Source organism: Chamaea fasciata, unplaced genomic scaffold (assembly GCF_029207755.1).
Source record: "Chamaea fasciata isolate MVZ Bird 193981 ecotype frontalis unplaced genomic scaffold, bChaFas1.0.hap1 SCAF_10, whole genome shotgun sequence".
Taxonomy (NCBI): Eukaryota; Metazoa; Chordata; class Aves; order Passeriformes; family Sylviidae; genus Chamaea; species Chamaea fasciata.
Genome location: NW_027094095.1, coordinates 31,662,266 through 31,683,460, shown reverse-complemented (window position 1 = coordinate 31,683,460; position 21,195 = coordinate 31,662,266). Strand labels below are relative to the sequence as shown.

Here is a 21,195-nt window from a genome sequence, read left to right as displayed (position 1 = left end):
GCAAGCGGCGCTGCCGGGCAGTCAGCACACCGCTCCCCTATGGATCCGCCGGGTTATTCCCGGTTATTCCCCGGGAAAGGCGCCGCTGCCCCTGGAGCGGCCCCGCCGAGCGCGGCGCGCGGGCGCCCCCCAGCGGGCGGGCTCCGCCCCTGCAGGGCGGGCCCCGCCCCACCGGCAGCCAATGGGCGGGCGGAACGGCCCCGCCCCGCCGGCGCCGCAGCCAATGAGGAGGCTCGAAAGCCCCGTCCCCGCCGAGCCCCCGGAGCGCTGAGGGCCGGTCCCGCAGAGCCGCGGCCATGGCGGGCGAGGGGACTCGGGGCTTCCTGCCGCCCTTCAAGCACTTCGCCACCAGCGCCATCCACGCCGGCCAGGAGCCCGAGCAGTGGCGCTCCGGGGCCCTGGTGCCGCCCATCTCGCTCTCCACCACCTTCAAGCAGCGGGCGCCCGGCGAGCACACGGTGAGCGCGGCCGGCACCGGGGCTCCGAGCCCCGCTGCGGGTTGTGCGCGGCCGGGGGGCCACGAGCACCCGGCGTGGCCCGGCAGGGGAACGGGAGGCGGCGGGCCCTGGGAAGGGGAGGGAGCTGCCGGTGCCGATGTTTCCCCACGTGGCAGCTGCCGGGCTAACGCGGGCATGTCGTTCCGCGGGGAGCGGGGCCGGGCCAGAGCCGCCCGCTCGCCCCCCGAGCCCGGTGCTCCGGGACGGCCCTGCTGAGCAGCCGTGGCACCGCAGGAGCCGCTGGGCTCCCTTCCAGCCCGAGCCAGCCTGCCTTCTGTGTTCCCGCCGCGGGCGGGATCGGGAGAGCCTGGGATCCGGTTGGGATGAGGTTGGGGTGATCGCCGTGTGAAAGGCGGTGAAAGGCCAGCACGGAGCACCCGGTGCCCCGGGCTCCAGGGGCTGCTCGGAGCCGGGAATCTGGGAGGCTCTCCCTGCCCTGCACCCGCCCCAGCGCCCGGGCAGGATCCCTGTTCCACTACACACACTCTGTGTAAGAGCCTGCTTCAGGTTTTCCTTCCAAACCGAGGGAATGTTTCCTGAGGATTTTGTGGATGCCCTGTAGAAAGCGCTGGAAAGGTCTGACGGGACGTGACACAAAGCTGCCTCTCCTAAATCAGCACCTGCTCCAAACTCGGGCTGTGCTGGTCGGGCAGGAGGAATTTGCCTTGTGATTCCTCATTCCACACAGAATCGCAGCTGTGCTGAGGAGGCCCTGAGGAGGAGTCACGCTGCTGTATCCACATCCTGATGACAGGATCCAGGTTCTTGCCGGGAGCTCTACCAGAGCGATCTGCAGGATTCCTGACTATGAGGAAGTTGACATTAAAGAGAAATCCTAAAAGCAGGCAAATCCCAGGGTGCTCAGCAGGTTCTTTTGGTAACAACTGCATCCGTGCATGCATGAGTGGTGTATTCCTCATTACATTTCCCCAGAATTTGCATAAAGGCTGTGGCACTGAGAAGCATGTGGGTTCTCAAGAACTGGTGAGAGGGTTTGGCCAGTACCCTGTAGGTGTGGTGGAGATGGACACACGTTTTTCCTGAGAATTCCCTCCAAACAGAGCGTGGCATCTCCCTCGCTGGAGATGCCCAGAACTGCCTGGACACGACCCCGTGCCCGGTGCTCTGGGCTGGCCCTGCTGAGCGGGGAGTGGGACCAGGGCACCCTCATGGTCCCCTCCAGCCTGAGCCAGCCCGGCGTCCTGGGGGTGGCTGCGCTGTGCAGCCCAGGTCCTTCCTCACCCGGAGCCCACAGAGGGATGTCTGGGGAGGGGCAGGAGATGTGGCTCCTTGCCCCAGTGCTCCCCAGGCCCCTTTCTCCGCTGGGGATGCCCAGCTGGACGTTGTGCCAGGACACCCTCCTGCTGCTCTGGGAGGAGCTGGATGCCCTCAGCCGGGGCTCTCGGAGGAACCCAGAGCTGCTGTTATTATGCCAGCCTTTCCCAGTGCTCTCTCTGATGTTTGTTTCTTATTCCCACCCCAGGGTTATGAATACATCCGCTCTGGGAACCCCACTCGTGAGTGCCTGGAAAAGGCCGTGGCCGCCCTGGATGGAGCCAAATACTGTGAGCACCTCATGGGCTGGGCAGGGCTTGGAGCAGCCTGGGACAGTGGGAGGTGTCCCTGCCCATGGCAGGGGGTGGCACTGGGTGGGCTTTGGGGTCCATCCCATGGTTTTGTGACCACGGCTCTGGCTGTTGGCTGTTGTGGGCAGGAGCAGCTCCAGGGTGGGGAAGAGCCCAACATTTCCTGTGCAGGAAAGTCCAGCTCCATCCCTGGGTTTCTCTCCTGCTTCCTCTCTGTGGCTGATGGATCCTGGGCTGAGCTGGATCCGGCCTTGTGCAGCAGCCCTGGAGGCAGTGGGAGCAGGCAGCCCCTGTTCCCAGTCCCTTCCCAGTCTGTCCCAGTGTCCGTGCTGGTTCTGTGCTGTGCACATCAAGCTCCTGCTTTCGCTGGCTCCACGTTCCCAGTGAGGCAGTGACAGATCAGGTTCTCTTCAGAGACAAAGTGAGGGAGGCCAAGGCAAACCTGACTCGTTGTGTCACATCAAACATTGAGTCCTGTCTCTTCCAGGCTTGGCTTATTCCTCTGGTTTAGCAGCTCTTTTGAACATCTGTCACCTGCTGAAGACAGGGGACACCGTTATCTGCATGGATGATGTCTATGGAGGTGAGTACAGCACCCTGTGCTTTCAGTCTGCACTGTGCAGGGGATCCAACCTGTCTGTGTCTCTCGGGAACTCTGAATTTCCCAGCCAGGACCTCATGGGAAATGGAAGGAATCCCCTTTGCCCTCCCTGGGAACGGTGACTGTGGGCCAGTGAGTCCCTGGGCTTGGGCACATCCAACACAAACACATTTGCTTTTCCTCTCTCAGCTCTGCCCTGCCGGGTGACCTTCTCCAGAGCGCGGCTGCACCCTGGGGACAGCAGGAACCTCTGCTGCTCTCCCTCCCAGCCCTCCCGCAGCACTCAGTGAATTATCAGAGCCATGAAGGCAGGGCAGGGGCTCAGCTCCTCATTCAGGGGGCTCGGGGTGGCTCTGGCGGGCAGAGCCCGTTCCCATTGAAGCCTCAGCCTGGGCTGGTTTCTGCAGGGGGGAATTTCATTGCTCCTCCTCTGCTTTGGTTTGTTACAAAGAAAGGGCTTCTCCCAAAGAACCACCCAAACATCACTCAGATGTTTCCTTCAGCTCACAGAACCCAGCTCCGTGTTCCATCCGTGCTCAGGTGGAAAACTGAGTCCCTGGGGAGCAATGAATGTTTGATCCAGGCTGAGTTTCCTGGCAGTGAGTGCTGCTCATCCAGGGATCAGCTGTTGCTGCTGGATTCTTCTGGTCTTCCAGGGAAAGGCTTCAAAGACAGGAAGGAATCCTTTCTAATGGAATGATTCTTCTCTGATTCATTTCCTGATCATAAACCCCACATTGATCTCAAGTGCTTCCTAAATCACTCTGATCCCATACTCACATTATTACTATTTCATGATCATTAAAACTGCAGCAATCTTGAAACTTTGTGAATAAAGGAAATATAAAAGTGCCATTTGTGGTGTGCAGCACAAAGCTGTGCCCTCCTGACTGTGCCTGCATGAGGCAAGAGGCTGGAGAGCAGGGAATGAAAGTTAAGGAAGTTGTTTAATTTTGTGATTTTTGGGGTTTTTTAGGCACAAACAGATATTTCCAGAAAGTAGCCTTGGAAAATAATTTGCAAGTCGTTTTTGTTGACTGCACAAAACCAAAGTGCCTGGAAGCTGCAATTACACCAAAGACCAAGGTAGGGGAGGGGGAAATGGAGTTTAAAGGGATGTTAAACTGTTTGATCCTTGCTCCTGTTGGGTTCAGGGGATGTGTTGGGGTGAGGGGGGAAGCTTGGGGCACAGCTGGATCCATCCTCAGAAGGGCCAAAACCCCGGGAGTGAGAGAGGAGGGCAAAGGGAGAAGGGGAGAAGGAGCAGAGGGAACGCCGGGCTCGGGGCTGCTCCGGGGCACTGCGTGGGTGATCCCTGCTCAGGGGAAGGCAGCTCAGCTGGGAAGGCTTTGGGAAGAGGCTGTGTCCTGGCTGTGTGAGCCCTTCTCCAGCTGGGATGCTCTGGATGGCACCAGCCCAGCTGAAGGGAAACCTCCCTGAGCCTGGAGGGAGCCGCTGAAGCCTCCCCTGGCTGTGGCAGGGCCCCTGCCCGTGCCCAGTGCACCAACCCCACGGGGAGCTGCCCCCCTGAGCACCCAGAGCCCCGGGGCTCAGCCCAGCCCTGGGAACTCTCTGACCTGGAGTTTTTTTGGGTTTGTGCAGCTGGTTTGGCTGGAGACCCCCACGAACCCCACGCTGAAGGTGATCGACATCCAGGCCTGCGCAGACGTGGTGCACAGGCACCCGGGGGTGCTGCTGGCAGTGGACAACACCTTCATGTCTGCCTACTTCCAGGTGTGTCACCTGCCCCAGGGCAGCTGGGTTGGGAAAGGGGTTGGAAAGGGATTATAACAGATGTGTTTCTCAGGAGGCCAAGCTAAGCCCTGGTGTTGTAGGTGTAAAGTTGCTCCTTTTTGAAGAGGGCAGAGTGCCTGGTTTTGTTCAGGGTACTCTGATCTTGCGTAATTAATTGTGCAGAAAGTGTTAATGCTTAGCTCAGGCAGCTCTCCTGGGACATAGCAGAGGCTTGGGGGTTTGCCCTGCAGTGTGTTACTCACTTCAGAATTCCCAGTTTCCTCCAGGAAGGGCCGTGTGGAAGAGCGCAGGGTGGTGGTTAATGTGTCTGGAGCAGCCTGGCATGGGGGAAAAGCCAGTGCTAATGATTAATTGGTGGGAAGCAGTAGCTGGGGTACCACACTAGGCTAAGGAAAGGAGAATTTCCCAGCGCTCTGTCCATCAATATTGAGTGTAAAAGGCCTTTTCCACGGTGGTTCTGGCTGCGCATCTCCACATTCCTGGGTGAGAGTCTGTTTAACGTGGCAGCAGCAGTCTTTGCACCTGCCTGCTTTGGTAAGTTTTAACAGGGATGCCCCCAAACTCTTCAGAATGTGTTGGTATCATGTGCAAAGTCCCTTAATTAGTGAGAGATTAAAAAACTGGCACTGCTCATCACCTTGTGTTGATAGCACGTGCAAAGTCCCTTAATTAGTGGCTGATTAAAAATCTGGCACTGCTCACCACCTCTTGCCCATGGAAAGGAACCTCCTTTCCTCCTGCCCTCAGCTCCTGCAGGGCAGGATCTCCAGCGCCTGGCAAACAGAGCAATTCTTTTCCTTGGCAGTTTGAGTCCTTCATTTGCCATGGAAACGCCCTCTTTGGGGTCAGTGCCATGATGTGTCCCTGCCCCAGCTGTGCTCTGGGTGTTGGGTGTGCTCAATCTCCTCTCCCTGGAGCCTGTGGGAGTTGGAGCAGTGCTTTTAAATCCCTTCCTCTTGTGCTTACCTTGAATCCAGAGTGCCTCCCTGCCCTGCTGCTGTTAGCACTTGTGCTCTTGTCATCCTCAGGGTTCTGTGTTTGCTTCTCCACTCTTTTTTCCTGTGTAAGCTCACAGCCCTTTGGAAAGGCTGGGAACGAAGCCAAACTTGATTTGTGATGTTGTTTTCCTTTTGTTTCAGCGTCCTTTGTCCCTGGGGGCTGATATTTGTATGACTTCTGCAACCAAATACATCAATGGTGGGTGTGAGGGCTCAGCACATCCTTCGGGCAGGGTTGGATGGGAGATCGGGAAGGAATTCCTGGCTGGGAGGGTGGGGAGGCCCCGGATCCCTGGCGAGGCCCAAGGGCAGGTTGGACACTGGGGCTTGGAGCAGCCTGGGGTGGTGGGAGGTGTCCCAGGGGTTTTATTAACACTGGGGGCTTGTGGCAGGACCCTGGAGTGGCTGATCCCATTCTTGTCCCCTGTCGTCCGTAGGGCACAGTGATGTTCTCATGGGCTTGGTCTCTGTGAACCGGGATGATCTCTATGAGAGGCTCAAATTCCTGCAGAACTGTAAGTCCAGGCAGGGAATTCCTGGCAGGAATCCTGCTCACATCCACAGCTCCTGCTGGGCATGCACACAAGTGGGAAATCTGCCTGGGAATGTGACTTTAATGGGCAGAACTGAGTAAAGTTCAATTACAAAATCTTCCAATAAATACCCCAATAAAATCTCCAATAAAAACTCCAATGAAACGAGAGACGTTGGTCTGCACTCCCTCGGCACTTCAGCAGGTGCTGGGGCACATCCTGAATCCACTGAGGTGCCCGGCACCTGCACTTTGAAACTCACTCCCCATCAGGACGTGCCCAGTGCAGAATCTTCCTGTCTCTGATGATTCCAACGATTTTCCAGCCTCTTCACTGTCAGGAATAAATCCCTGTCCAGGGCTGTGCCCTCTGCCTACAGCAGTGAAGGTGCCTTGTGCCCAGTAAATGTAATCCCAGGAAATGTAATTGGCCTCGTTAATTGGCTCCCCGGTGTGGGAGATGAGGAGCAGAGATTGCCTGCGGTGTCTTCCCCCTTGTTGTGACCTCAGAGATGCTGGAGATGAGGAGCGTGTTTGCCTTTGCTGAATGCAAAACACCAGCACTGCTGGGGAATTCTGTGGGAATCTGTGGAATTCTGTTCCCACAGCCCTGGGAGCTGTTCCATCCCCCTTTGACTGCTTCCTCTGCAACCGGGGGCTGAAGACTCTGCACGTCCGGATGAAGCTGCACTTCCAGAACGGCCTGGCTGTGGCCAAGTTCCTGGAATCCCATCCCCGGGTGGAGAGAGTCATTTACCCAGGTGAGTGGGCAGGGACTGGGAACATCCCAGGGAGGGGTTGGGGTCACTCAGGTGGGACTGAGCTGCCCCAGCTCTGCGCTGGAATTCACCGGGAATTCTCTCAACTCTTCCCATTCCAGGGCTGCCCTCCCACCCGCAGTACGAGGTGACAAAGAGGCAGAGCACGGGCTGTCCTGGGATGATCACCTTCTACATCAAAGGGAACATCAAAAACGCCTCTGCCTTCCTCAAGAGTCTGAAGGTAAAGGGCAATAAAATCACCCTCAGAGGGAGCAGAAACTGCCCTGCTCAGGGGAGGGTGGAAGTGGCTTCTCTTGGCAGTCCTTTGGGTGTGCCCCACTCTAAAGTGGATAATTTGTCCCTGAGGTTAAGGAGAGGGAACAAAGGGACTCCTCAGCCCCCTGGAAGTGTTTGTTTGCTCCCAGGGTGAGGCTCAGCCCAGAGCTGCTGCTAACAAAGGGTTTCTGCAGGGCTGGGGAGCTGGGGCTGAGCTCTGCCGGGTGCTGCAAAGTGTCCTCAGCAGGGAAAGGCTCCTCAGAGGGAGCCCCTGGCTCTGGGAATGCTTGGTTGGGTCCTGCCAAGGACCAAGAAAAGCTCGGGGAAAAAGTCCCTGAACTTTCCCTTTTCCTGAATGTCCTTGAGGAGGTCCCAGCCCCGAGGCTGCCAGAGCTCCAGGAGGGTTTGGGCAGCACTGCCAGGGGGCTCAGGGGGATTGTTGGGGTGTCTGAGCAGGGCCAGGGGCTGGATCAATGATCCCTGGGGGCAATTCCAGCTCAGGACATTCCCTGATTCTATGAACTTTCTTTCCATGCGTCCATAAACTCCACTCCTGACAACAACTCCTTTCCCTCTCTCCCACAGGTGTTTGCCCTGGCTGAGAGTCTGGGTGGCTACGAGAGCCTGGCAGAGCACCCGTAAGTTCATCCTTCCATCTGCAGAGCCTCAGAACCTGCAGAGCACCTCACAATCCCCACAGTTTTCCAGCCCCCAAAGCTGGTTTCTCTTCGGCAAAACTCAGGGACTGCTGTGTAGCAGGAGGCCAGGGGAGATTCCAGAGGGAGGGAATTCAGTGGGGGGGCAGAGATGGAGGGAGTTTGCCTGGAGGGCTGAGGCACAGCTCCTGTCCATGAGGACAATCCCAGAAGCTGCTGAGCGTTGGGATACTGCTGCCAGGAGCTCTTTGCATCTCCAGGGTCACAGGGGTGGCACAGGGGAGGGGTCAGATGCTGCTGCCATTTCAGGGCTGCTTTTCCCAAGTCCCACATTCTGAGGAGAAAGGCTCCTTTTTATCCCTGCAGGGCCATCATGACCCACGCCTCAGTGCCTGAGGAGGAAAGGAAAAAACTGGGAATCACTGACACCTTGATCCGCCTCTCGGTGGGGCTGGAGGATGAGGAGGATCTGCTGGCAGACCTGGACCAGGCCCTGGAGGCTGCGGTGAGTTGTGGGGTGTTCTCCCCCAAACGTGCGGCTGTTAGAGGGGCAGAGCACAATGACCCCTCCCTTTCCTCCCCGCAGTTTGCATGAACCTTGAGGGTGAAAAAGGACCTCGGAACTGGACGTGGCTGCGGACGAGGACATGGAGAACCAAACCACTCTTGCTTTGCCTTTGGGAATTGCAGCCTGGGCTCCTGGGAGCGTCGCTGGCTGTGCAGGGTGTGCTGGGCACGGCCCGGGCTCTCCCTGGAGCCGGGAGCTGTGTGGGAGCAGCCCTGGGCACCCCGGGAACGGGATCCCGGTTCTCCCAGCACAGCTCAGTGTTTGTGCTGCTGCTGCTGCAGGGATCGGGCACGAGGGCTGGTTCCTGGCGCTGCTCTCAGGTCTGTCTTTCTTTCTCTTCTCACCCATCAGCTCAGCTCAGAATCTTGACTGAGCTCAGCTTTATTTTAGTTAGGTTGGAGATTTGCTTAAGAGCTTTTTCTTCTCTTGATGTTTTATTGAAAATGAAGTGAAACCCTACACCTGGTAAATTATAACTTTGTAAAGAGGAATCTTTGTCATTTGAAAAAATAATCATGTGCTGTGGGAATGATTGGAATCATTTTAATTAAAACACACTTTTCCTTTCCTTGCTTATATCCCCATGTGCACGTGCTCCTTGTGTTCAAAATCGTTCTGAATCAGGGCATGGAGTGACCGTGGAGCTGTTGGAATCTTCCTGTGGGAAGGCAGGAGAGCTGGAGCTGAGGAGAGGGGATGGAGCTGAGGACAATTCTGTACTGGCCACACCCAGAATAACCTTCATTGCAGAGAGGGATTAAATCCTGACAAAACCGAAGTGAAGGTGTCCCACCCAAACCTCCTCATTCCACAGCATCCCAGACTGGTTTGGGTGGGAAAGGACCGTAAATCCCCTCCAGTGCCACCCCTGCACCTCAGGAGCGGCTCCGACATGAGGCGGGGCCAGCCGTCCCACACGGTAATGACTGGAAAGTGCCGAAGTGGGATTCCGGAATTTCTGTAATTATCGTTAATCACGGTCGGGTAATTAATTAATCGTTAATCCAGGGGCTGTGGAGCCGCTCGGGGCGGGATCCGAACCCGCGGCCCTCGGCGCCCCCTCAGCCCGGCCCGCCGCCTGACGTCACGCGCCGCGACCGCCCGTCTCGGCCAATCAGCGGCCGCCGGCGGATTCGAACGGCGGGGCGGGGGCGGCGGCGGCCGTTGGGCGCGCGGCCGGCAGGGGGCGCTGCGCTCCCCGGCGGAGGGGCCGCCATGGCCGGGCCGGGGCCGGGGCCGGGGCCGGGGCCGTACCGAGCCACCAGGCTGGTGAGCACCGAGCGGGGCCGGGGCCGGGAACGGGGACGGGGCCGGGGCCGGGGCCGTACCGAGCCACCAGGCTGGTGAGCACCGAGCGGGGCCGGGGCCGGGAACGGGGACGGGGCCGTACCGAGCCACCAGGCTGGTGAGCACCGAGCGGGGCCGGGGCCGGGAACGGGGACGGGGCCGTACCGAGCCACCAGGCTGGTGAGCACCGAGCGGGGCCGGGGCCGGGGACGGGAACGGGAACGGGGACGGGGCCGTTACCGAGCCACCAGGCTGGTGAGCACCGAGCGGGGCCGGGGACGGGGACGGGGACGGGGCCGTACCGAGCCACCAGGCTGGTGAGCACCGAGCGGGGCCGGGGCCGGGGACGGGAACGGGGACGGGGCCGTTACCGAGCCACCAGGCTGGTGAGCACCGAGCGGGGCCGGGGCCGTACCGAGCCACCAGGCTGGTGAGCACCGAGCGGGGCCGGGGCCGGGGCCGGGGCCGTACCGAGCCACCAGGCTGGTGAGCACCGAGCGGGGCCGGGGACGGGGCCGGGGCCGGGGCCGTACCGAGCCACCAGGCTGGTGAGCACCGAGCGGGGCCGGGGCCGGGGCGCGGCTGCCGTGGAGCGAGCGGGGCGCGCTGCGGGCCGGGAGGGCGCTCTGCCCCGAGGGGCCGCTGTCACGCCCGAGGGGCGCTTGGGGATGCGCGGTGCACATCTGGGTGTCATGGGCCCCCCCCGCTGCTGTCGTGACGGTGTTCGGGGACACCCCCTGCTCGTGGGTGCCCTGCGGCCCCTGCTCGCTGTCGCGACTCGTGAATGCCCTGGGACCCCTGCTCCCTTTCGCGACACATGGATGCCTTGCGACCTCTGCTCGCTGTCGCGACACGTGGGTACCTGCAGCCCTCCCGCCCCGTGTCCTTTCGGTTTGCGGGTGCCCGGGGATGCACTGCCCGCTATCGCCACATGGGGGAGCCCTGGGACGGCCCGCTCGCTGTCGCGACACTGGCCGCTCAGGGACGCCCCGTGGTTGCCCTGACCTCTCCCCCCCGCCCTCTGTCGCGACATTGGGTGCCCTGGGACCCCCCCTACCCTCGTGGGTACCTAGACACCTCCCACGCGCTGCCCTCTGTCACGGTCTATAGATGCGCTGCTATCGCGACATGCGGGCGCTCCGGGCCCCCGACGGGCCCGCCGTTCGCCCGCGGCTCCAAGGGCCGGCGCCCGCTGCCTTTGCCCGCAGTGGAACGAGGTCACCCGCTACTTCCGAGCGGGGATGCCCGTGCGGCGGCACCGGCAGCGGCTGCGCTCGCACGGCAGCTGCTTCACGGCCGCCGAGGCCGCCGACTGGCTGCACCCGGTGCTCCGCAGCAGCAGCAGCTTCGGGCCCGACGTCACCCGGCAGCAAACCGTGCAGCTCCTGCGGAAATTCCTCAAGAACCACGTCATCGAGGACGTCAAGGGCAGGTGGGGAACGGAGAATCTGGAGGACAACGGTGCCCTGTACAGGTACTGGGATTAAAGTTATTCCGTGCCCCGCTCGGGTTGAGGGTTTTAATTAAAAAATGCTCGGGTTTGCAAAAAAAAAAAAAGGGCTTGCTTTGGGTTGAGCACGTTGGGCAAGAAGTTAATCGTTGGCGTCGTTCTGCTCCTCTGAGTGCTCTCCTTCGCTCCCGTGTGTGTCCGTGCTTTTGTCCGCCCGAGGTTTTTGCTGGAATCCAAACTGCACCCCAGTGCTTTGGAGGGAAGCCAGAGGGTTTTGCAGGAGCTGCCTGCTGGGTTTGCTTCTCTTGGACCTTTTACACCAAGTCTGAGTGGGAAGCAGAGCCAGAGAGCTCTGAAATTCGAGGTATTAATGGGCCTCACGTCTCACGTCCTGGGCTCAGGCTGTGCCAACACCTTCGGCTTGACTTTGGCATCAAGAAAAACAGCCCAAAGCTAATTTATCATATCATAAATTAAAAAAAAACAACCCAAATAAAATCAGCGTTCTCCCTGTTTTTAGCGAATCTAGCAGAATCACTGGTATGGAATCAGAGGTTTTGTTTTGATTACAGATCAATCCTGAATGGATTTAACATCTCTCCCATTCATTACAGATTTCCTCCGACATCTCCAGTCAAACCTCTCCCAAGCCCACCAAGGGAGAACTTGGAAAACTTCTCTGGAGACAAAGGGAAACTTTTTAAACCGCCCAGTTCATCCAAGAGGGCTTTGAAAAAACAGGATTTGCTGCAGCCTCTGGTAATACCTTCTGCTCCTTCCAGCGTTGCAGTGGTCTTGTGTTGTCTTTGCTCTTTAAAACTCAGTGGCACTGCTCTGTTGTGGCATCTGCCCCTAATCAAAAATAGTTTGGACTTCAGGAACTGAGAAATATTATTAGGAAATAAATTCATATGAAAGGGGTTTTTATTTGGGGTTTTTCTTTGTTTTGTCTCAGTGCAGAATTATCCCTGCTAAGGGATTTTAAAGGATTGGGAGAGCTGGAAGGTGAAGTCCTAGAAATGATCTGCACAATGTGGCCTTGTTGAAATTTCATTTATCTTTGGGGGATAAATAAAAGGCACAAATCATTTAATTAGTCATCTTTTTGGAGAAGATAGAATGTGTGTGTGGCCTTGATTCAGTGAGATTTGCATGCATAAATTCTGAATTTAGGCTCCAGTCCTAAAGGAGGATGATTCGCATATTAATACAGCTGGACTTGAGGTGGTTTTACTTTTTAAATTGCTGATTTTGGATTGATCGGGGGGATTTTTTTTTCCCATTTCTTTTTAGTTGTGTGCTTCCATTTCAGTGCTGAGGCTGCAGGTGGAATTTAATGTCCCACAGAATGCCCTCTTCTTCTAATTCCAATTTTCTCTAATTTTAAATTGTTTCAAGAGGCTAATTTATCTTACAGTACAAACCACTCATTTTCAGGAAAACTTGCCAAGGCCAAAAGCTGATGTAACAGAAGAAAAGAAGGAAGCCACCCTGCAAAGGAGGGAAATAAGCCAGGAATATGTGCAAGAAACATGGAGAAATATCATCCGGGTGCAGTAAGTGATGAATTACACCCAGCACCTTCTCATTCCGTCTGAAACAGCCCAATTTGTTTGTAATTTTTAATTTAATTTAATTTTTAATCTTAATTTTTAATTTAATTTTTAATTTTAATTAAAAGCAAATTGGTTTTAATTTTTAAAGCTATGGTTTAAGGATTTTTTTACTTAAAAATACTCACTTTTTGCTTTACTTTTTAAAACTCTTTTTTTCTGTTGTTCACACAAGTTTCCTAATCTGTTTATTAACATTGTTGTAAATGTTGCATTGAAGGAATTTCTGATGGTGTGCTGGTGCTGAAATAGATTTTAAACCCCACAGGTGCTCTTCCCTGCTGGTTGTTGCTGGGAAAAGTGTCCTCAGGTTGTCCTCCTGGAAGGGAGAAGGTTGTCAAACAGCACTTCAGCTCATCCAGAGTGTGAAAAATGAGTTCCGCCCTCTTAGGAAAGATTTATAAGTGTAATAAAAATTAAAAAATAGACAATTAGGAGACAGAAAGGCAAAAAGTTCCAGCTGGGGTGCCTCAGCAGAAAGCACACACTCCTCTTTCAATCGCTGTGCTTTAAGGATTGCTGGTTTACATATTCAATAGATATTAATGCATTCTTCTCCAGTTTTTATCTTGTTTCAATCATCTTATCTGACCGATTTATTTGTGGGTGGCTCCACTCTGTCTGGTAACACGGGTCTTTTAAATCTTTCTCTTGAGGTTTTGGATTGTTTTCGTTTTGATTAAAACCCCAGAAAGTCAGCAGGTTTTTATGCAGGGTTACAAGGTGACAACCCTTCCCTCATACCTTCTGCCTTGGTCACTTTAGGTGTTACAAAGAGGAAAAAAACTCAGTCTTTTTACTCTTTACATTGTGTCACAATCAGAAAACACATTCCTCACCGTTCTAAACTCTATTAATAAAACACAATGGAGGGCAATTAAACATAGAGTGATACAGGACAATTAAACATAGAGTGATACAGGACAATTAAACATAGAGTGATACAGGACAATTAAACATAGGGTATTCATTCTAATATTTGAGAAACGCCAACTTGATAATATGCATTTATAACCCAGAGTTTTTGAACAGATGTGGAAAGAACTTGTTTTCCTTCGTCCCTCGCAAATCTTTGCCCTTTTCCTCCCCCCAGCTTGCAAACCCTTTTGGGGCTGCCCTCGCTGGAGGAGGTTCTGCAGCCAGCCCAGATCATCCCTGACTTTGTCATGTACAACATGAGCAACACCAGCAGACACGGGGTGGTGATCCTGCAGGACAAAGCAGGTGACCTTTATTTCCCTGGATTTGCTTCAAGATTCTTTGTTTATGAATAACAGTTGATCTGTTTCGCAGTCTGTGGTTTACACTTTTTCCCCAAAGCACAGCTCAGGGACTTTAAATCCCATTCCACCCCTATCCCAGGTTGCTCCATCCTGGCCTTGGGCACTTTCAGGGATCCAGGAGCAGTCACAGCTTCTCTGGGAATTCCATCCCAGCCCCTCCTCGCCCTCCCAGCCAAAAATTCCCTCTAAAATCCCCAAAATCCCATCTAACCCTGCCCACCTTCAGCTTGAAGTTATTCCCTTTTATCCTATCAAAATCACGTGTGTAGCAATATTTAAAATCAGGTTTAAATTTAATCTTTTGTGCTTTAAGTGTTATTTCACATGTATGAGCCATTATTAATTCTTTGGGCTCACGTTTAAATATTGCATTTATCTGTTTGGATTCCAGAAGACCTCCCTCACTGGGTGCTGTCAGCCATGAAGTGCTTGGCCTACTGTAAGTCACTGAAAAGCTTTTTAAGTTCCAGAAACCTCTCTTGAGAGTTGAAAGGGAAATATGTGTGCGTGTGAAATCAGCTGGGATGTTCCAGTTCAGAAACTGGCCAAAACCTGCGGGTGGTTTCCTCTAATGCAGTTCTTCAGGAGTGGAAGGGACTCTGCTTTTCCAGCCCCTGGCTTTTAGCTGGACCAAAACATTTCCTACACTTCTGAGGAGATCCATTTTCTTTGGTTTTTAAATGATCAACTATAAATTAATTAAATGAGTGCCTCGAATGAAACCAGAGATAATGAGCTTTTTTTTTCCATGTGCTGAGCTTCCTTTTGCTCAAGGAGCTTGAACTCCCTGTGGGAGAACTGGGATCACTGTGCTGTGGAAATGAAGGGACATACCCAAGGGTGGGTGATCGTTTTGCTGAGGAACCTATAAAGACCATAGATTAATTTTTCTTTATTTATTTTCTTGGTGTGGAACAGAACTGAGCACGGCTCTGCTGGAATCTCTCAGGCTGGTTTTGCTTACAAATTGTGCCAAAGACAATATTTGTGGATTGCTGAGAGGATTCTTTGCTTGTGAAACAAGAATAAACTTAGGCTGATCTTCAGAAATGTCTTTTATAACGGGATTGTGGAATTTTGGTGTGAATTTCCTTTCTTCCCCTCTTTCCAGGGCCCAGGAACAATGACATGAGCCAAGCCACCTACAGTGGCTTCGAGAGGGACGTGTTCAGAACAGTTGCTGATTATTTTCTCAGTCTTCCTGAGCCATTGCTTACTTTTGAGTACTATGAGCTCTTTGTTAATATCTTAGGTATGTATGAGTTTAGAACCAGGGGAGCTCTGAGTTCAGATCAGCTGGGGGACAAATGTGTGACCCACAGCAGAGCTTGGCCCCCTGATCTGTGTGGGAGCTCCAGTCTGAGGAGGATCATCACTGCTCCATTCCCTATTAGTGTTAATGAAAATGCAGTTCTGCCTCGTGATTTCCCGTTAAGTTGCTGCTTCAGCTCACGTTCTACATATTTAATAACAAAAACTTTAAAAGGTGTGCTTGTTCTGCCTGCTCCTCACTACTGCAGCGTTACCTTTGTCTTTGTTCTTGCATGTTGGTTGCAATGACCTTGTTGAATTGCTCTGAGACTGAACTAAAGTCTTCTTAATTAATATCTTAATTAATATCTTCGCTTTGTTTTCTGTCTGCCCAGTTAGCGGCTCTCTCAACTGGTTCATTTTCATACCACTTGCATCCTTAACATCTCTTTCATTTCCTGATAGTTATTTGTGGCTACATCCAAATTCCTGATCTGGGCAGCGGAAAACGTTCTGTCCAAGAGGAGAAATGTGACCCTCAGCCTTCAAAAACTCCTCACTTGAACTCTTTCAAGTCCACTGAGTGTCTTCTCCTAAGCCTGCTCCTCAAAGAGTCTGACAAGGAGAAAGGAGAAGCTTCCGGGAGGTTTTCCCCAGAAGAGCTGAGAGCCCAAAGCCAACATGGGAAGAAATGGCAGCAGCACAAACTGCCATGTCAGCGAGGCAGTGCTGGGACCCTGATGGGAGGGAGCTGCCAGAACCTTGCAGGATTCAGGAATGACCAAGAGCCACGTGCAGCATTTAGGACAAGGTGTCGCTCCCTGGAAAGAATCGGAGCTGCTGCTCAAAGTGTGTGTAATAAAGGAGGACGTGCCCTCCTCAGCACCACGAGAAGTGGAGAACTGCTGGAGGAGCACAGAGTGACCTCAGGGCTGGAGCTGGGCTGGGATAAGTCAGGTCAGAGCCAGAGCCAAGGCCTCAGGAGGGAGCCTGGCCCATCTCCCTGCGGGGAGCAGCTGTGGGATGGCAGCCGCGGATCCAAGGGGACGACACGGCGCTGCCTGAGCCTGCTGGGCAGGAGCAGCTCCAGGAGCTGCAGTGCCATCAACAGACCCAGTGCCGAGATCACAGTGCAGCCACAGCCCTGGGGACCAGGACAAGCCAGCCCCTCCGTGGCCATCAGCGTCCAAAAGAGACTCTGCAGGAGCAGCACAGAACTGTCAGAAGGCTCTGTCCCCCCCTCCCCTTGTGTGTTGGCTGCCACAAGTAAGGGCTCTCTGCAGCATGTCGTACTAACCCCTGCTTCCCTCACCTCTGCCACTCCTGCTGGGTTTGTGGATAAGGTGGGGTTTTTAAAGGAAATCTGCTGGCTAAGTTGTTTAAACTGCTGTAGCTCTGCTAACAAATAGTGGTGTGTAGTATCTGCGGAGTATGAGCTTGGTGTGCCAGTAACTGGCCTTTCTGCTCAGGTGAGTGATGGGGGCGGGGAACCTGCACACACCTGCCTGTTGGAGATGTCTTTTTCTCTTCTGGAGATTGGTGTTTTCTGGGAATAATTCGTGCCATTCCTTAATTGTCTCGTGGTCCTAATTGCACCGTACCGAAGGAGGTTGAAGATGACCACACAAAGAAAGGCCAGTACATTCTCCTCCGTGTTTCTGATCTCTCTAAAACATAAACAGTCACGCTGAAAAATAAGGAATCTGCGATACTGAGGTAAAAATAAGCTGGAAGCTGGTTCAAACCTTAACACCAGGTGTCCTTGTGGTTAACTTGTAGATCTCCTGCGGCCTCACCTGGAAAGAATTGCAGTGGAAGCTCTGCAGATCTGCTGTTTGCTGCTGCCACCGCCGAGGCGCAGGAAGCTGCAGCTGCTGCTCAGGATGATGGCCAGGATCAGTGGCAACGTTGACATGCCCCGGCTGCACGACGCCATGGGCACCAGGACCTTGGTAAGGGAAGGAAAAGCTCTTCTTCAGAGAATGCAGATGATTCCTCGGTCTGATTTCTTTGCCCAGGTGCCGTTTAGAATGCCAGGCTGGTTTGGGTTGGGAGGGACCTTAAAGCCCATCTCAGTCCACTTTAGACCTGGTCTGGGTTGGCTCTGCAGGTTTTAATCACCTCGCTTGGCTCAAGATGATCAGTTGAAGATTTTTATTTAGATTAGGAGTAGGAAGAAGCTGTGGCTGCCCCTGGATCCCTGGAATGTCCAAGGCCAGGGCTTGGAGTACCCTGGGACAGTGGAAGGTGTCCCTGCCCCGACCCAAACCATTCCAGGATTCTGTTCTCCAGTTCTGGGAAGAATTCCATTCTTCTATGGGTTAAGCCTTTTTCTGCTACTACCTTTTTAGAACATGTATTTTTTAATTGAAAGTGCTGTTCAATTCCAAAGAAATGACTTGAATTCAGATGAGGGAACACACTTTTCCTCCTTGGGGGACCGTACTTGGAAGTTGACATTGGAGGATTTGTGCCACTGTAGGGAGGAGAGGAGGGAAATCAATCCCACAGCTTTACCCACGGAAGTTGTGCTGAACTTTTCCAGCTGATCCAGACGTTTTCCCGCTGTGTCCTGCGCTGTGCAGAGGAGGAAGACCTGGATGAGCTTCTTTCCACACGTTTGGTTTCCTTCCTGATGGACCATCAGCAGGAAATCTTCCAAGTCCCAACTTACCTGCAGCTCGCAGTGTGGGATCACCTGGAGTACATGAAGATGGCTCAGGTTGGTGCCACGAGAGCAGTTCAAATTCATTTGTTAATTGCTGCTTCTGAAGTTGGGAAGATGCAAATAAGCCCAGGGCAATTTGAGTGTATAGATATTAATTATGTTTTGCAGCTTGTGAGTGGGCGTGGGTGTTCATTAGGTATTTACTCAAACAGTACAGAGCTAGTTGAGTGCATGCAGAGCCCTTTTTCTTCCAGTGCAAAGAGGAAAAAGAAGAAATTTCTGCCATCTTGCCAACGTATTCCTACTGCAAACAAATCACTCCTCAGGAGTTTGAAGAACAAAAGGTCTCCACCTCACAGGCTGCAGTGGCAGAGCTCCTGGAGAACATCATCAAGGATAAAAACCTCTCTGTGAAGGACAAAAAGAAAAAGTTAAAACAGGTGAGTTTATTTCATCTGCTTCTGCTGCAGTGCCTCTGTGAGGGAAGGGCTGAGGCACCAGAGCCCCGGGCAGGAGAGGAACAGAATGTGCCGAGAAATGTTTGTGCTCAAGAGCTTTGGAGTGCTTCATGTGCTCTGCTTGGAATTTTAAAGATGGTTTTTAATGCTGCATCCTGTGGATCTAGGCTGGGAGAGGAGCTGGGGGTGCTCACCTGGAGAGGAGAAGCTCCAGGGAGAGCTCCGAGCCCCTGGCAGGGCCTGAAGGGGCTCCAGGAGAGCTGCACAGGGACTGGGGACAAGGGATGGAGGGACAGGACACAGGGAATGGCTTCAAACTGAAAAAGTGGAGATTTGGGTAGAATTGAGAAGGAATTCTTGGCTGGGAGGGTGAGGAGAGACTGGGATGGATTTCCAGGAAAATCTGTGGCTGTCCCTAGATCCCTGGCAGTGCCCAAGGCCAGGCTGGACACTGGGGGTGGTGGCAGGTGTCCCTGCCCTGGCAGGGGTGGAATGAGATGGGATTTAAGGTCCTTTCCATCCCAAACCACTCCATAATAATCCAGCCTTTGACTGGCAGCAGTGATGTTCAAACAGTGGTGTAAAACCAACATCAAATGATTCAGCTGGAGCTCCTGCTCTCCATTCAGTGATTGTGATGGAATTGCAGCCTGGATCCCTGTGCTGCACTGCCCATCCAAATCCCATTAATGTGCCATAGGTGGGCTTCAACTCAATAGGTGTTGAGAGCAATGATTTTTGCCTTTAAGAGCCCAAACTCTCTCTGTGGAGAATCCTGAAACTTTTTTTTTTTTTGGTGGCCTTGGCTTTGTGTTTTGTAACATTTACAGAACTCAAGATTATCTTGCACTCCCCTGGCCTACCAACAACTTGCCTAATAGTCAAGGCTAAAACACAGCACTCCTGGCAGGATTTAATCCTGGAGGGTTTTTCTTTCCTTTGGCAAGTCTTTCTGCCCAATGGAACGGTTTTGTACTTGTCCTGGAATCTCCTGAGCAGGTCTTGTGACTCCCATTTGAACAAGCAGCTTTTCAGGGCAGCCACACTTGGCTCTGGTGCCCCTCCTGCAGCTCTGCCTTCCACGTGTGTTTTGGAAACTTTCTGGGCCTCTCAAAGTGAGCGTGGGTTGCTTCAAGCCCATCGGAACTTGGGAATGTAAAGGAGAATGGTTAATTCTACTTGATTAAGGCTTGGAGTAAGTGAGGAGTAAGAAATGATTGACAGCAGCAGGGGAAAGGGGAGGGAGGAAATGAAACCCAAAAATGATGCCAGGACTGGAGGTGCCTCAGCAGTGCCAGCGCAGGGATGGGCACTGCCCTGGGAAAAGTTGGGAATTCTTGGGAAAAGCCAAATTCATGGCATATTCCTAGGGGGTAAGGTCCCAATTGTGTCAACCCCAGAAGTTACAAAGGTGGCTCGAATCCCTCAGTGGAAAGGTTTGGCTCATGTCCAGATGTATTTACAACTTTCCATCCCTTCCTGAGGCCTTGCATGGGGAAACAGGCAAAATGTCCAAATCACTGCTCTGATTCCAGGTATTCTCATTTTCATGGAATCAGTGGTAAGCTTTCCTGGGAGAACCCTTCCAAAGCAGGCTCAATCTTGGCTCCCTGTTGGCTAAAACACATTTATCCAAGGAATTCCTGGAAGGCAGCTCTGCAGGCACACAGCAGGCATGGAGGGTGCTCTGGCACAGCTGGAGTTTGTTGTGGGATCTGGGATTTTGTTGTCATTGATGCCACTTCACCATAAATAAATTATTACCTCATTCCATAAATGCTTCTATTCATATAATGTGTAAAACCCTCATCAGCTTTTTGATATTTATTTATATCAAAAGACTTGAGGTGTATTTGGGACATTTTCATGGAAGATTAATTTTGGAGTTTTTTGTGGGATTTTCTTGTCATTGGTGCCAGTTTTCTATAAATAAATGATGACCTCACTCCATAAATGCTTCTGTTGATATCACCTGTAAGACCCTCATTAACTTTTTGATATTTATATTGAAGTGTATTTCTGACACTTTCACAGAAGGTTAATTTTGGAGTTTTTGTGGGATTTTGTTGTCATTTGGTTCCCTGTGTGTGCTGCAGTTCCAGAAGGAATATCCCCACATCTACGGGAGCAGGTTCCCAACCACGGAGTCGGAAGCTCAGCTCCTGGACAACAAACCCACCATCAAACAGCCCATGCTGAGCCTCAGGAAACCCAAATTTCGCAGCCTCAGGTACTGATTTCACCACACCTGAGCCATTGCTCCCCGCTGGAATCTGAGGGATTCACCAAAGGAGTTGCTGCAGGAGTTTGGTGATGGCTGCACTGGAGGAGGAGGAAATGTTTACATGGACTCTGTGCTGCAAGGTGCCAAAATACCTTTTTTTTTTTGTGCAGATACTTTGGAATAACTTCTCAAAGAAAAATATTTATCTGTTTACGAGTTATTACAATATATTGGAATAGGAAAATGTGAAAGTACACATTAAGCTGTTGTTAACCAAAAAAATTTATATATGTTTTTTTACAGGAAACTAATGACCTGGCTCTTGTTATAACCTTGAAATGTCTGGTCAGGAATTTGTGCCATTTCTTGCAGTTTTTATATGTGTGTGTGTGTGTGTTGTGACTAAGTGCCTTTTTCTGTTCTCAAAATGTTTGTCTTTAAACAAAAGAGCTTCCATGAGGTCAGGGCCAGGAGAGCCAGTTCATCCTAAATAAATGATTATCTCACTCCATAAATGCTTCTGTTCACATCGTCTGTAAAAGCCTCATCAACTTTTTGATGTTTATTTATATTAAAGGACTTGAAGTGGATTTCTGACATTTTCATGGAAAATTCATTTTGGATCTGTTGGTGTGATTCTCAAAATGGGAGTGATGGATGATCCATGAAGTGAGATCTAATTTTCCCTGTTTTTTTCCAGAGTTAGGGATTTGCTTATTAATTATGACAAG

General features: G+C 52.7%; 2 protein-coding genes across 4 annotated transcripts; both read left to right on the top strand.

The window, feature by feature from the left end:
- Nucleotides 1-241: 241 nt before the first annotated feature.
- On the top strand, nucleotides 242-8,808 carry CTH (cystathionine gamma-lyase). Its single transcript, XM_066193020.1, has 12 exons — nucleotides 242-458; nucleotides 1,981-2,062; nucleotides 2,571-2,666; nucleotides 3,661-3,770; nucleotides 4,287-4,418; nucleotides 5,579-5,636; nucleotides 5,875-5,952; nucleotides 6,578-6,730; nucleotides 6,850-6,971; nucleotides 7,592-7,644; nucleotides 8,029-8,167; nucleotides 8,249-8,808. The coding sequence occupies exons 1-12, from the start codon at nucleotides 297-299 to the stop codon at nucleotides 8,255-8,257; spliced, it is 1,194 nt and encodes a 397-aa protein (XP_066049117.1). The 5' UTR covers nucleotides 242-296; the 3' UTR covers nucleotides 8,258-8,808.
- Nucleotides 8,809-9,415: 607 nt separating this feature from the next.
- Nucleotides 9,416-21,054, top strand: DEPDC1 (DEP domain containing 1). 3 transcript variants are annotated; one of them, XM_066193014.1, is made up of 12 exons: nucleotides 9,416-9,499; nucleotides 10,726-10,991; nucleotides 11,582-11,726; nucleotides 12,405-12,523; nucleotides 13,674-13,804; nucleotides 14,255-14,302; nucleotides 14,975-15,115; nucleotides 15,580-16,380; nucleotides 16,894-17,066; nucleotides 17,660-17,836; nucleotides 18,037-18,222; nucleotides 20,337-21,054. In XM_066193014.1, the coding sequence occupies exons 1-12, from the start codon at nucleotides 9,446-9,448 to the stop codon at nucleotides 20,475-20,477; spliced, it is 2,382 nt and encodes a 793-aa protein (XP_066049111.1). In that variant the 5' UTR covers nucleotides 9,416-9,445; the 3' UTR covers nucleotides 20,478-21,054. The 3 variants fall into 3 exon arrangements, with proteins under 3 accessions (XP_066049111.1, XP_066049113.1, XP_066049112.1); XM_066193015.1 differs by lacking the exon at nucleotides 9,416-9,499 and adding an exon at nucleotides 10,048-10,065; XM_066193016.1 differs by lacking the exon at nucleotides 15,580-16,380.
- Nucleotides 21,055-21,195: the final 141 nt, after the last annotated feature.

What these genes read in the sequence shown, in the direction of transcription:
- DEPDC1 (XM_066193014.1), top strand. Translation starts at nt 9,446, where the DNA reads ATGGCCGGGCCGGGGCCGGGGCCGGGGCCGGGGCCGTACCGAGCCACC. An exon ending in AGTACATGAAGATGGCTCAG is followed by an intron (nt 17,837 to 18,036) that starts GTTGGTGCCACG and finishes TTTTTCTTCCAG; the next exon opens with TGCAAAGAGGAAAAAGAAGA. An exon ending in AAAAGAAAAAGTTAAAACAG is followed by an intron (nt 18,223 to 20,336) that starts GTGAGTTTATTT and finishes TGTGTGCTGCAG; the next exon opens with TTCCAGAAGGAATATCCCCA.
- CTH (XM_066193020.1), top strand. Translation starts at nt 297, where the DNA reads ATGGCGGGCGAGGGGACTCGGGGCTTCCTGCCGCCCTTCAAGCACTTC. An exon ending in CATGGATGATGTCTATGGAG is followed by an intron (nt 2,667 to 3,660) that starts GTGAGTACAGCA and finishes GGGGTTTTTTAG; the next exon opens with GCACAAACAGATATTTCCAG. An exon ending in GGAGAGAGTCATTTACCCAG is followed by an intron (nt 6,731 to 6,849) that starts GTGAGTGGGCAG and finishes TTCCCATTCCAG; the next exon opens with GGCTGCCCTCCCACCCGCAG.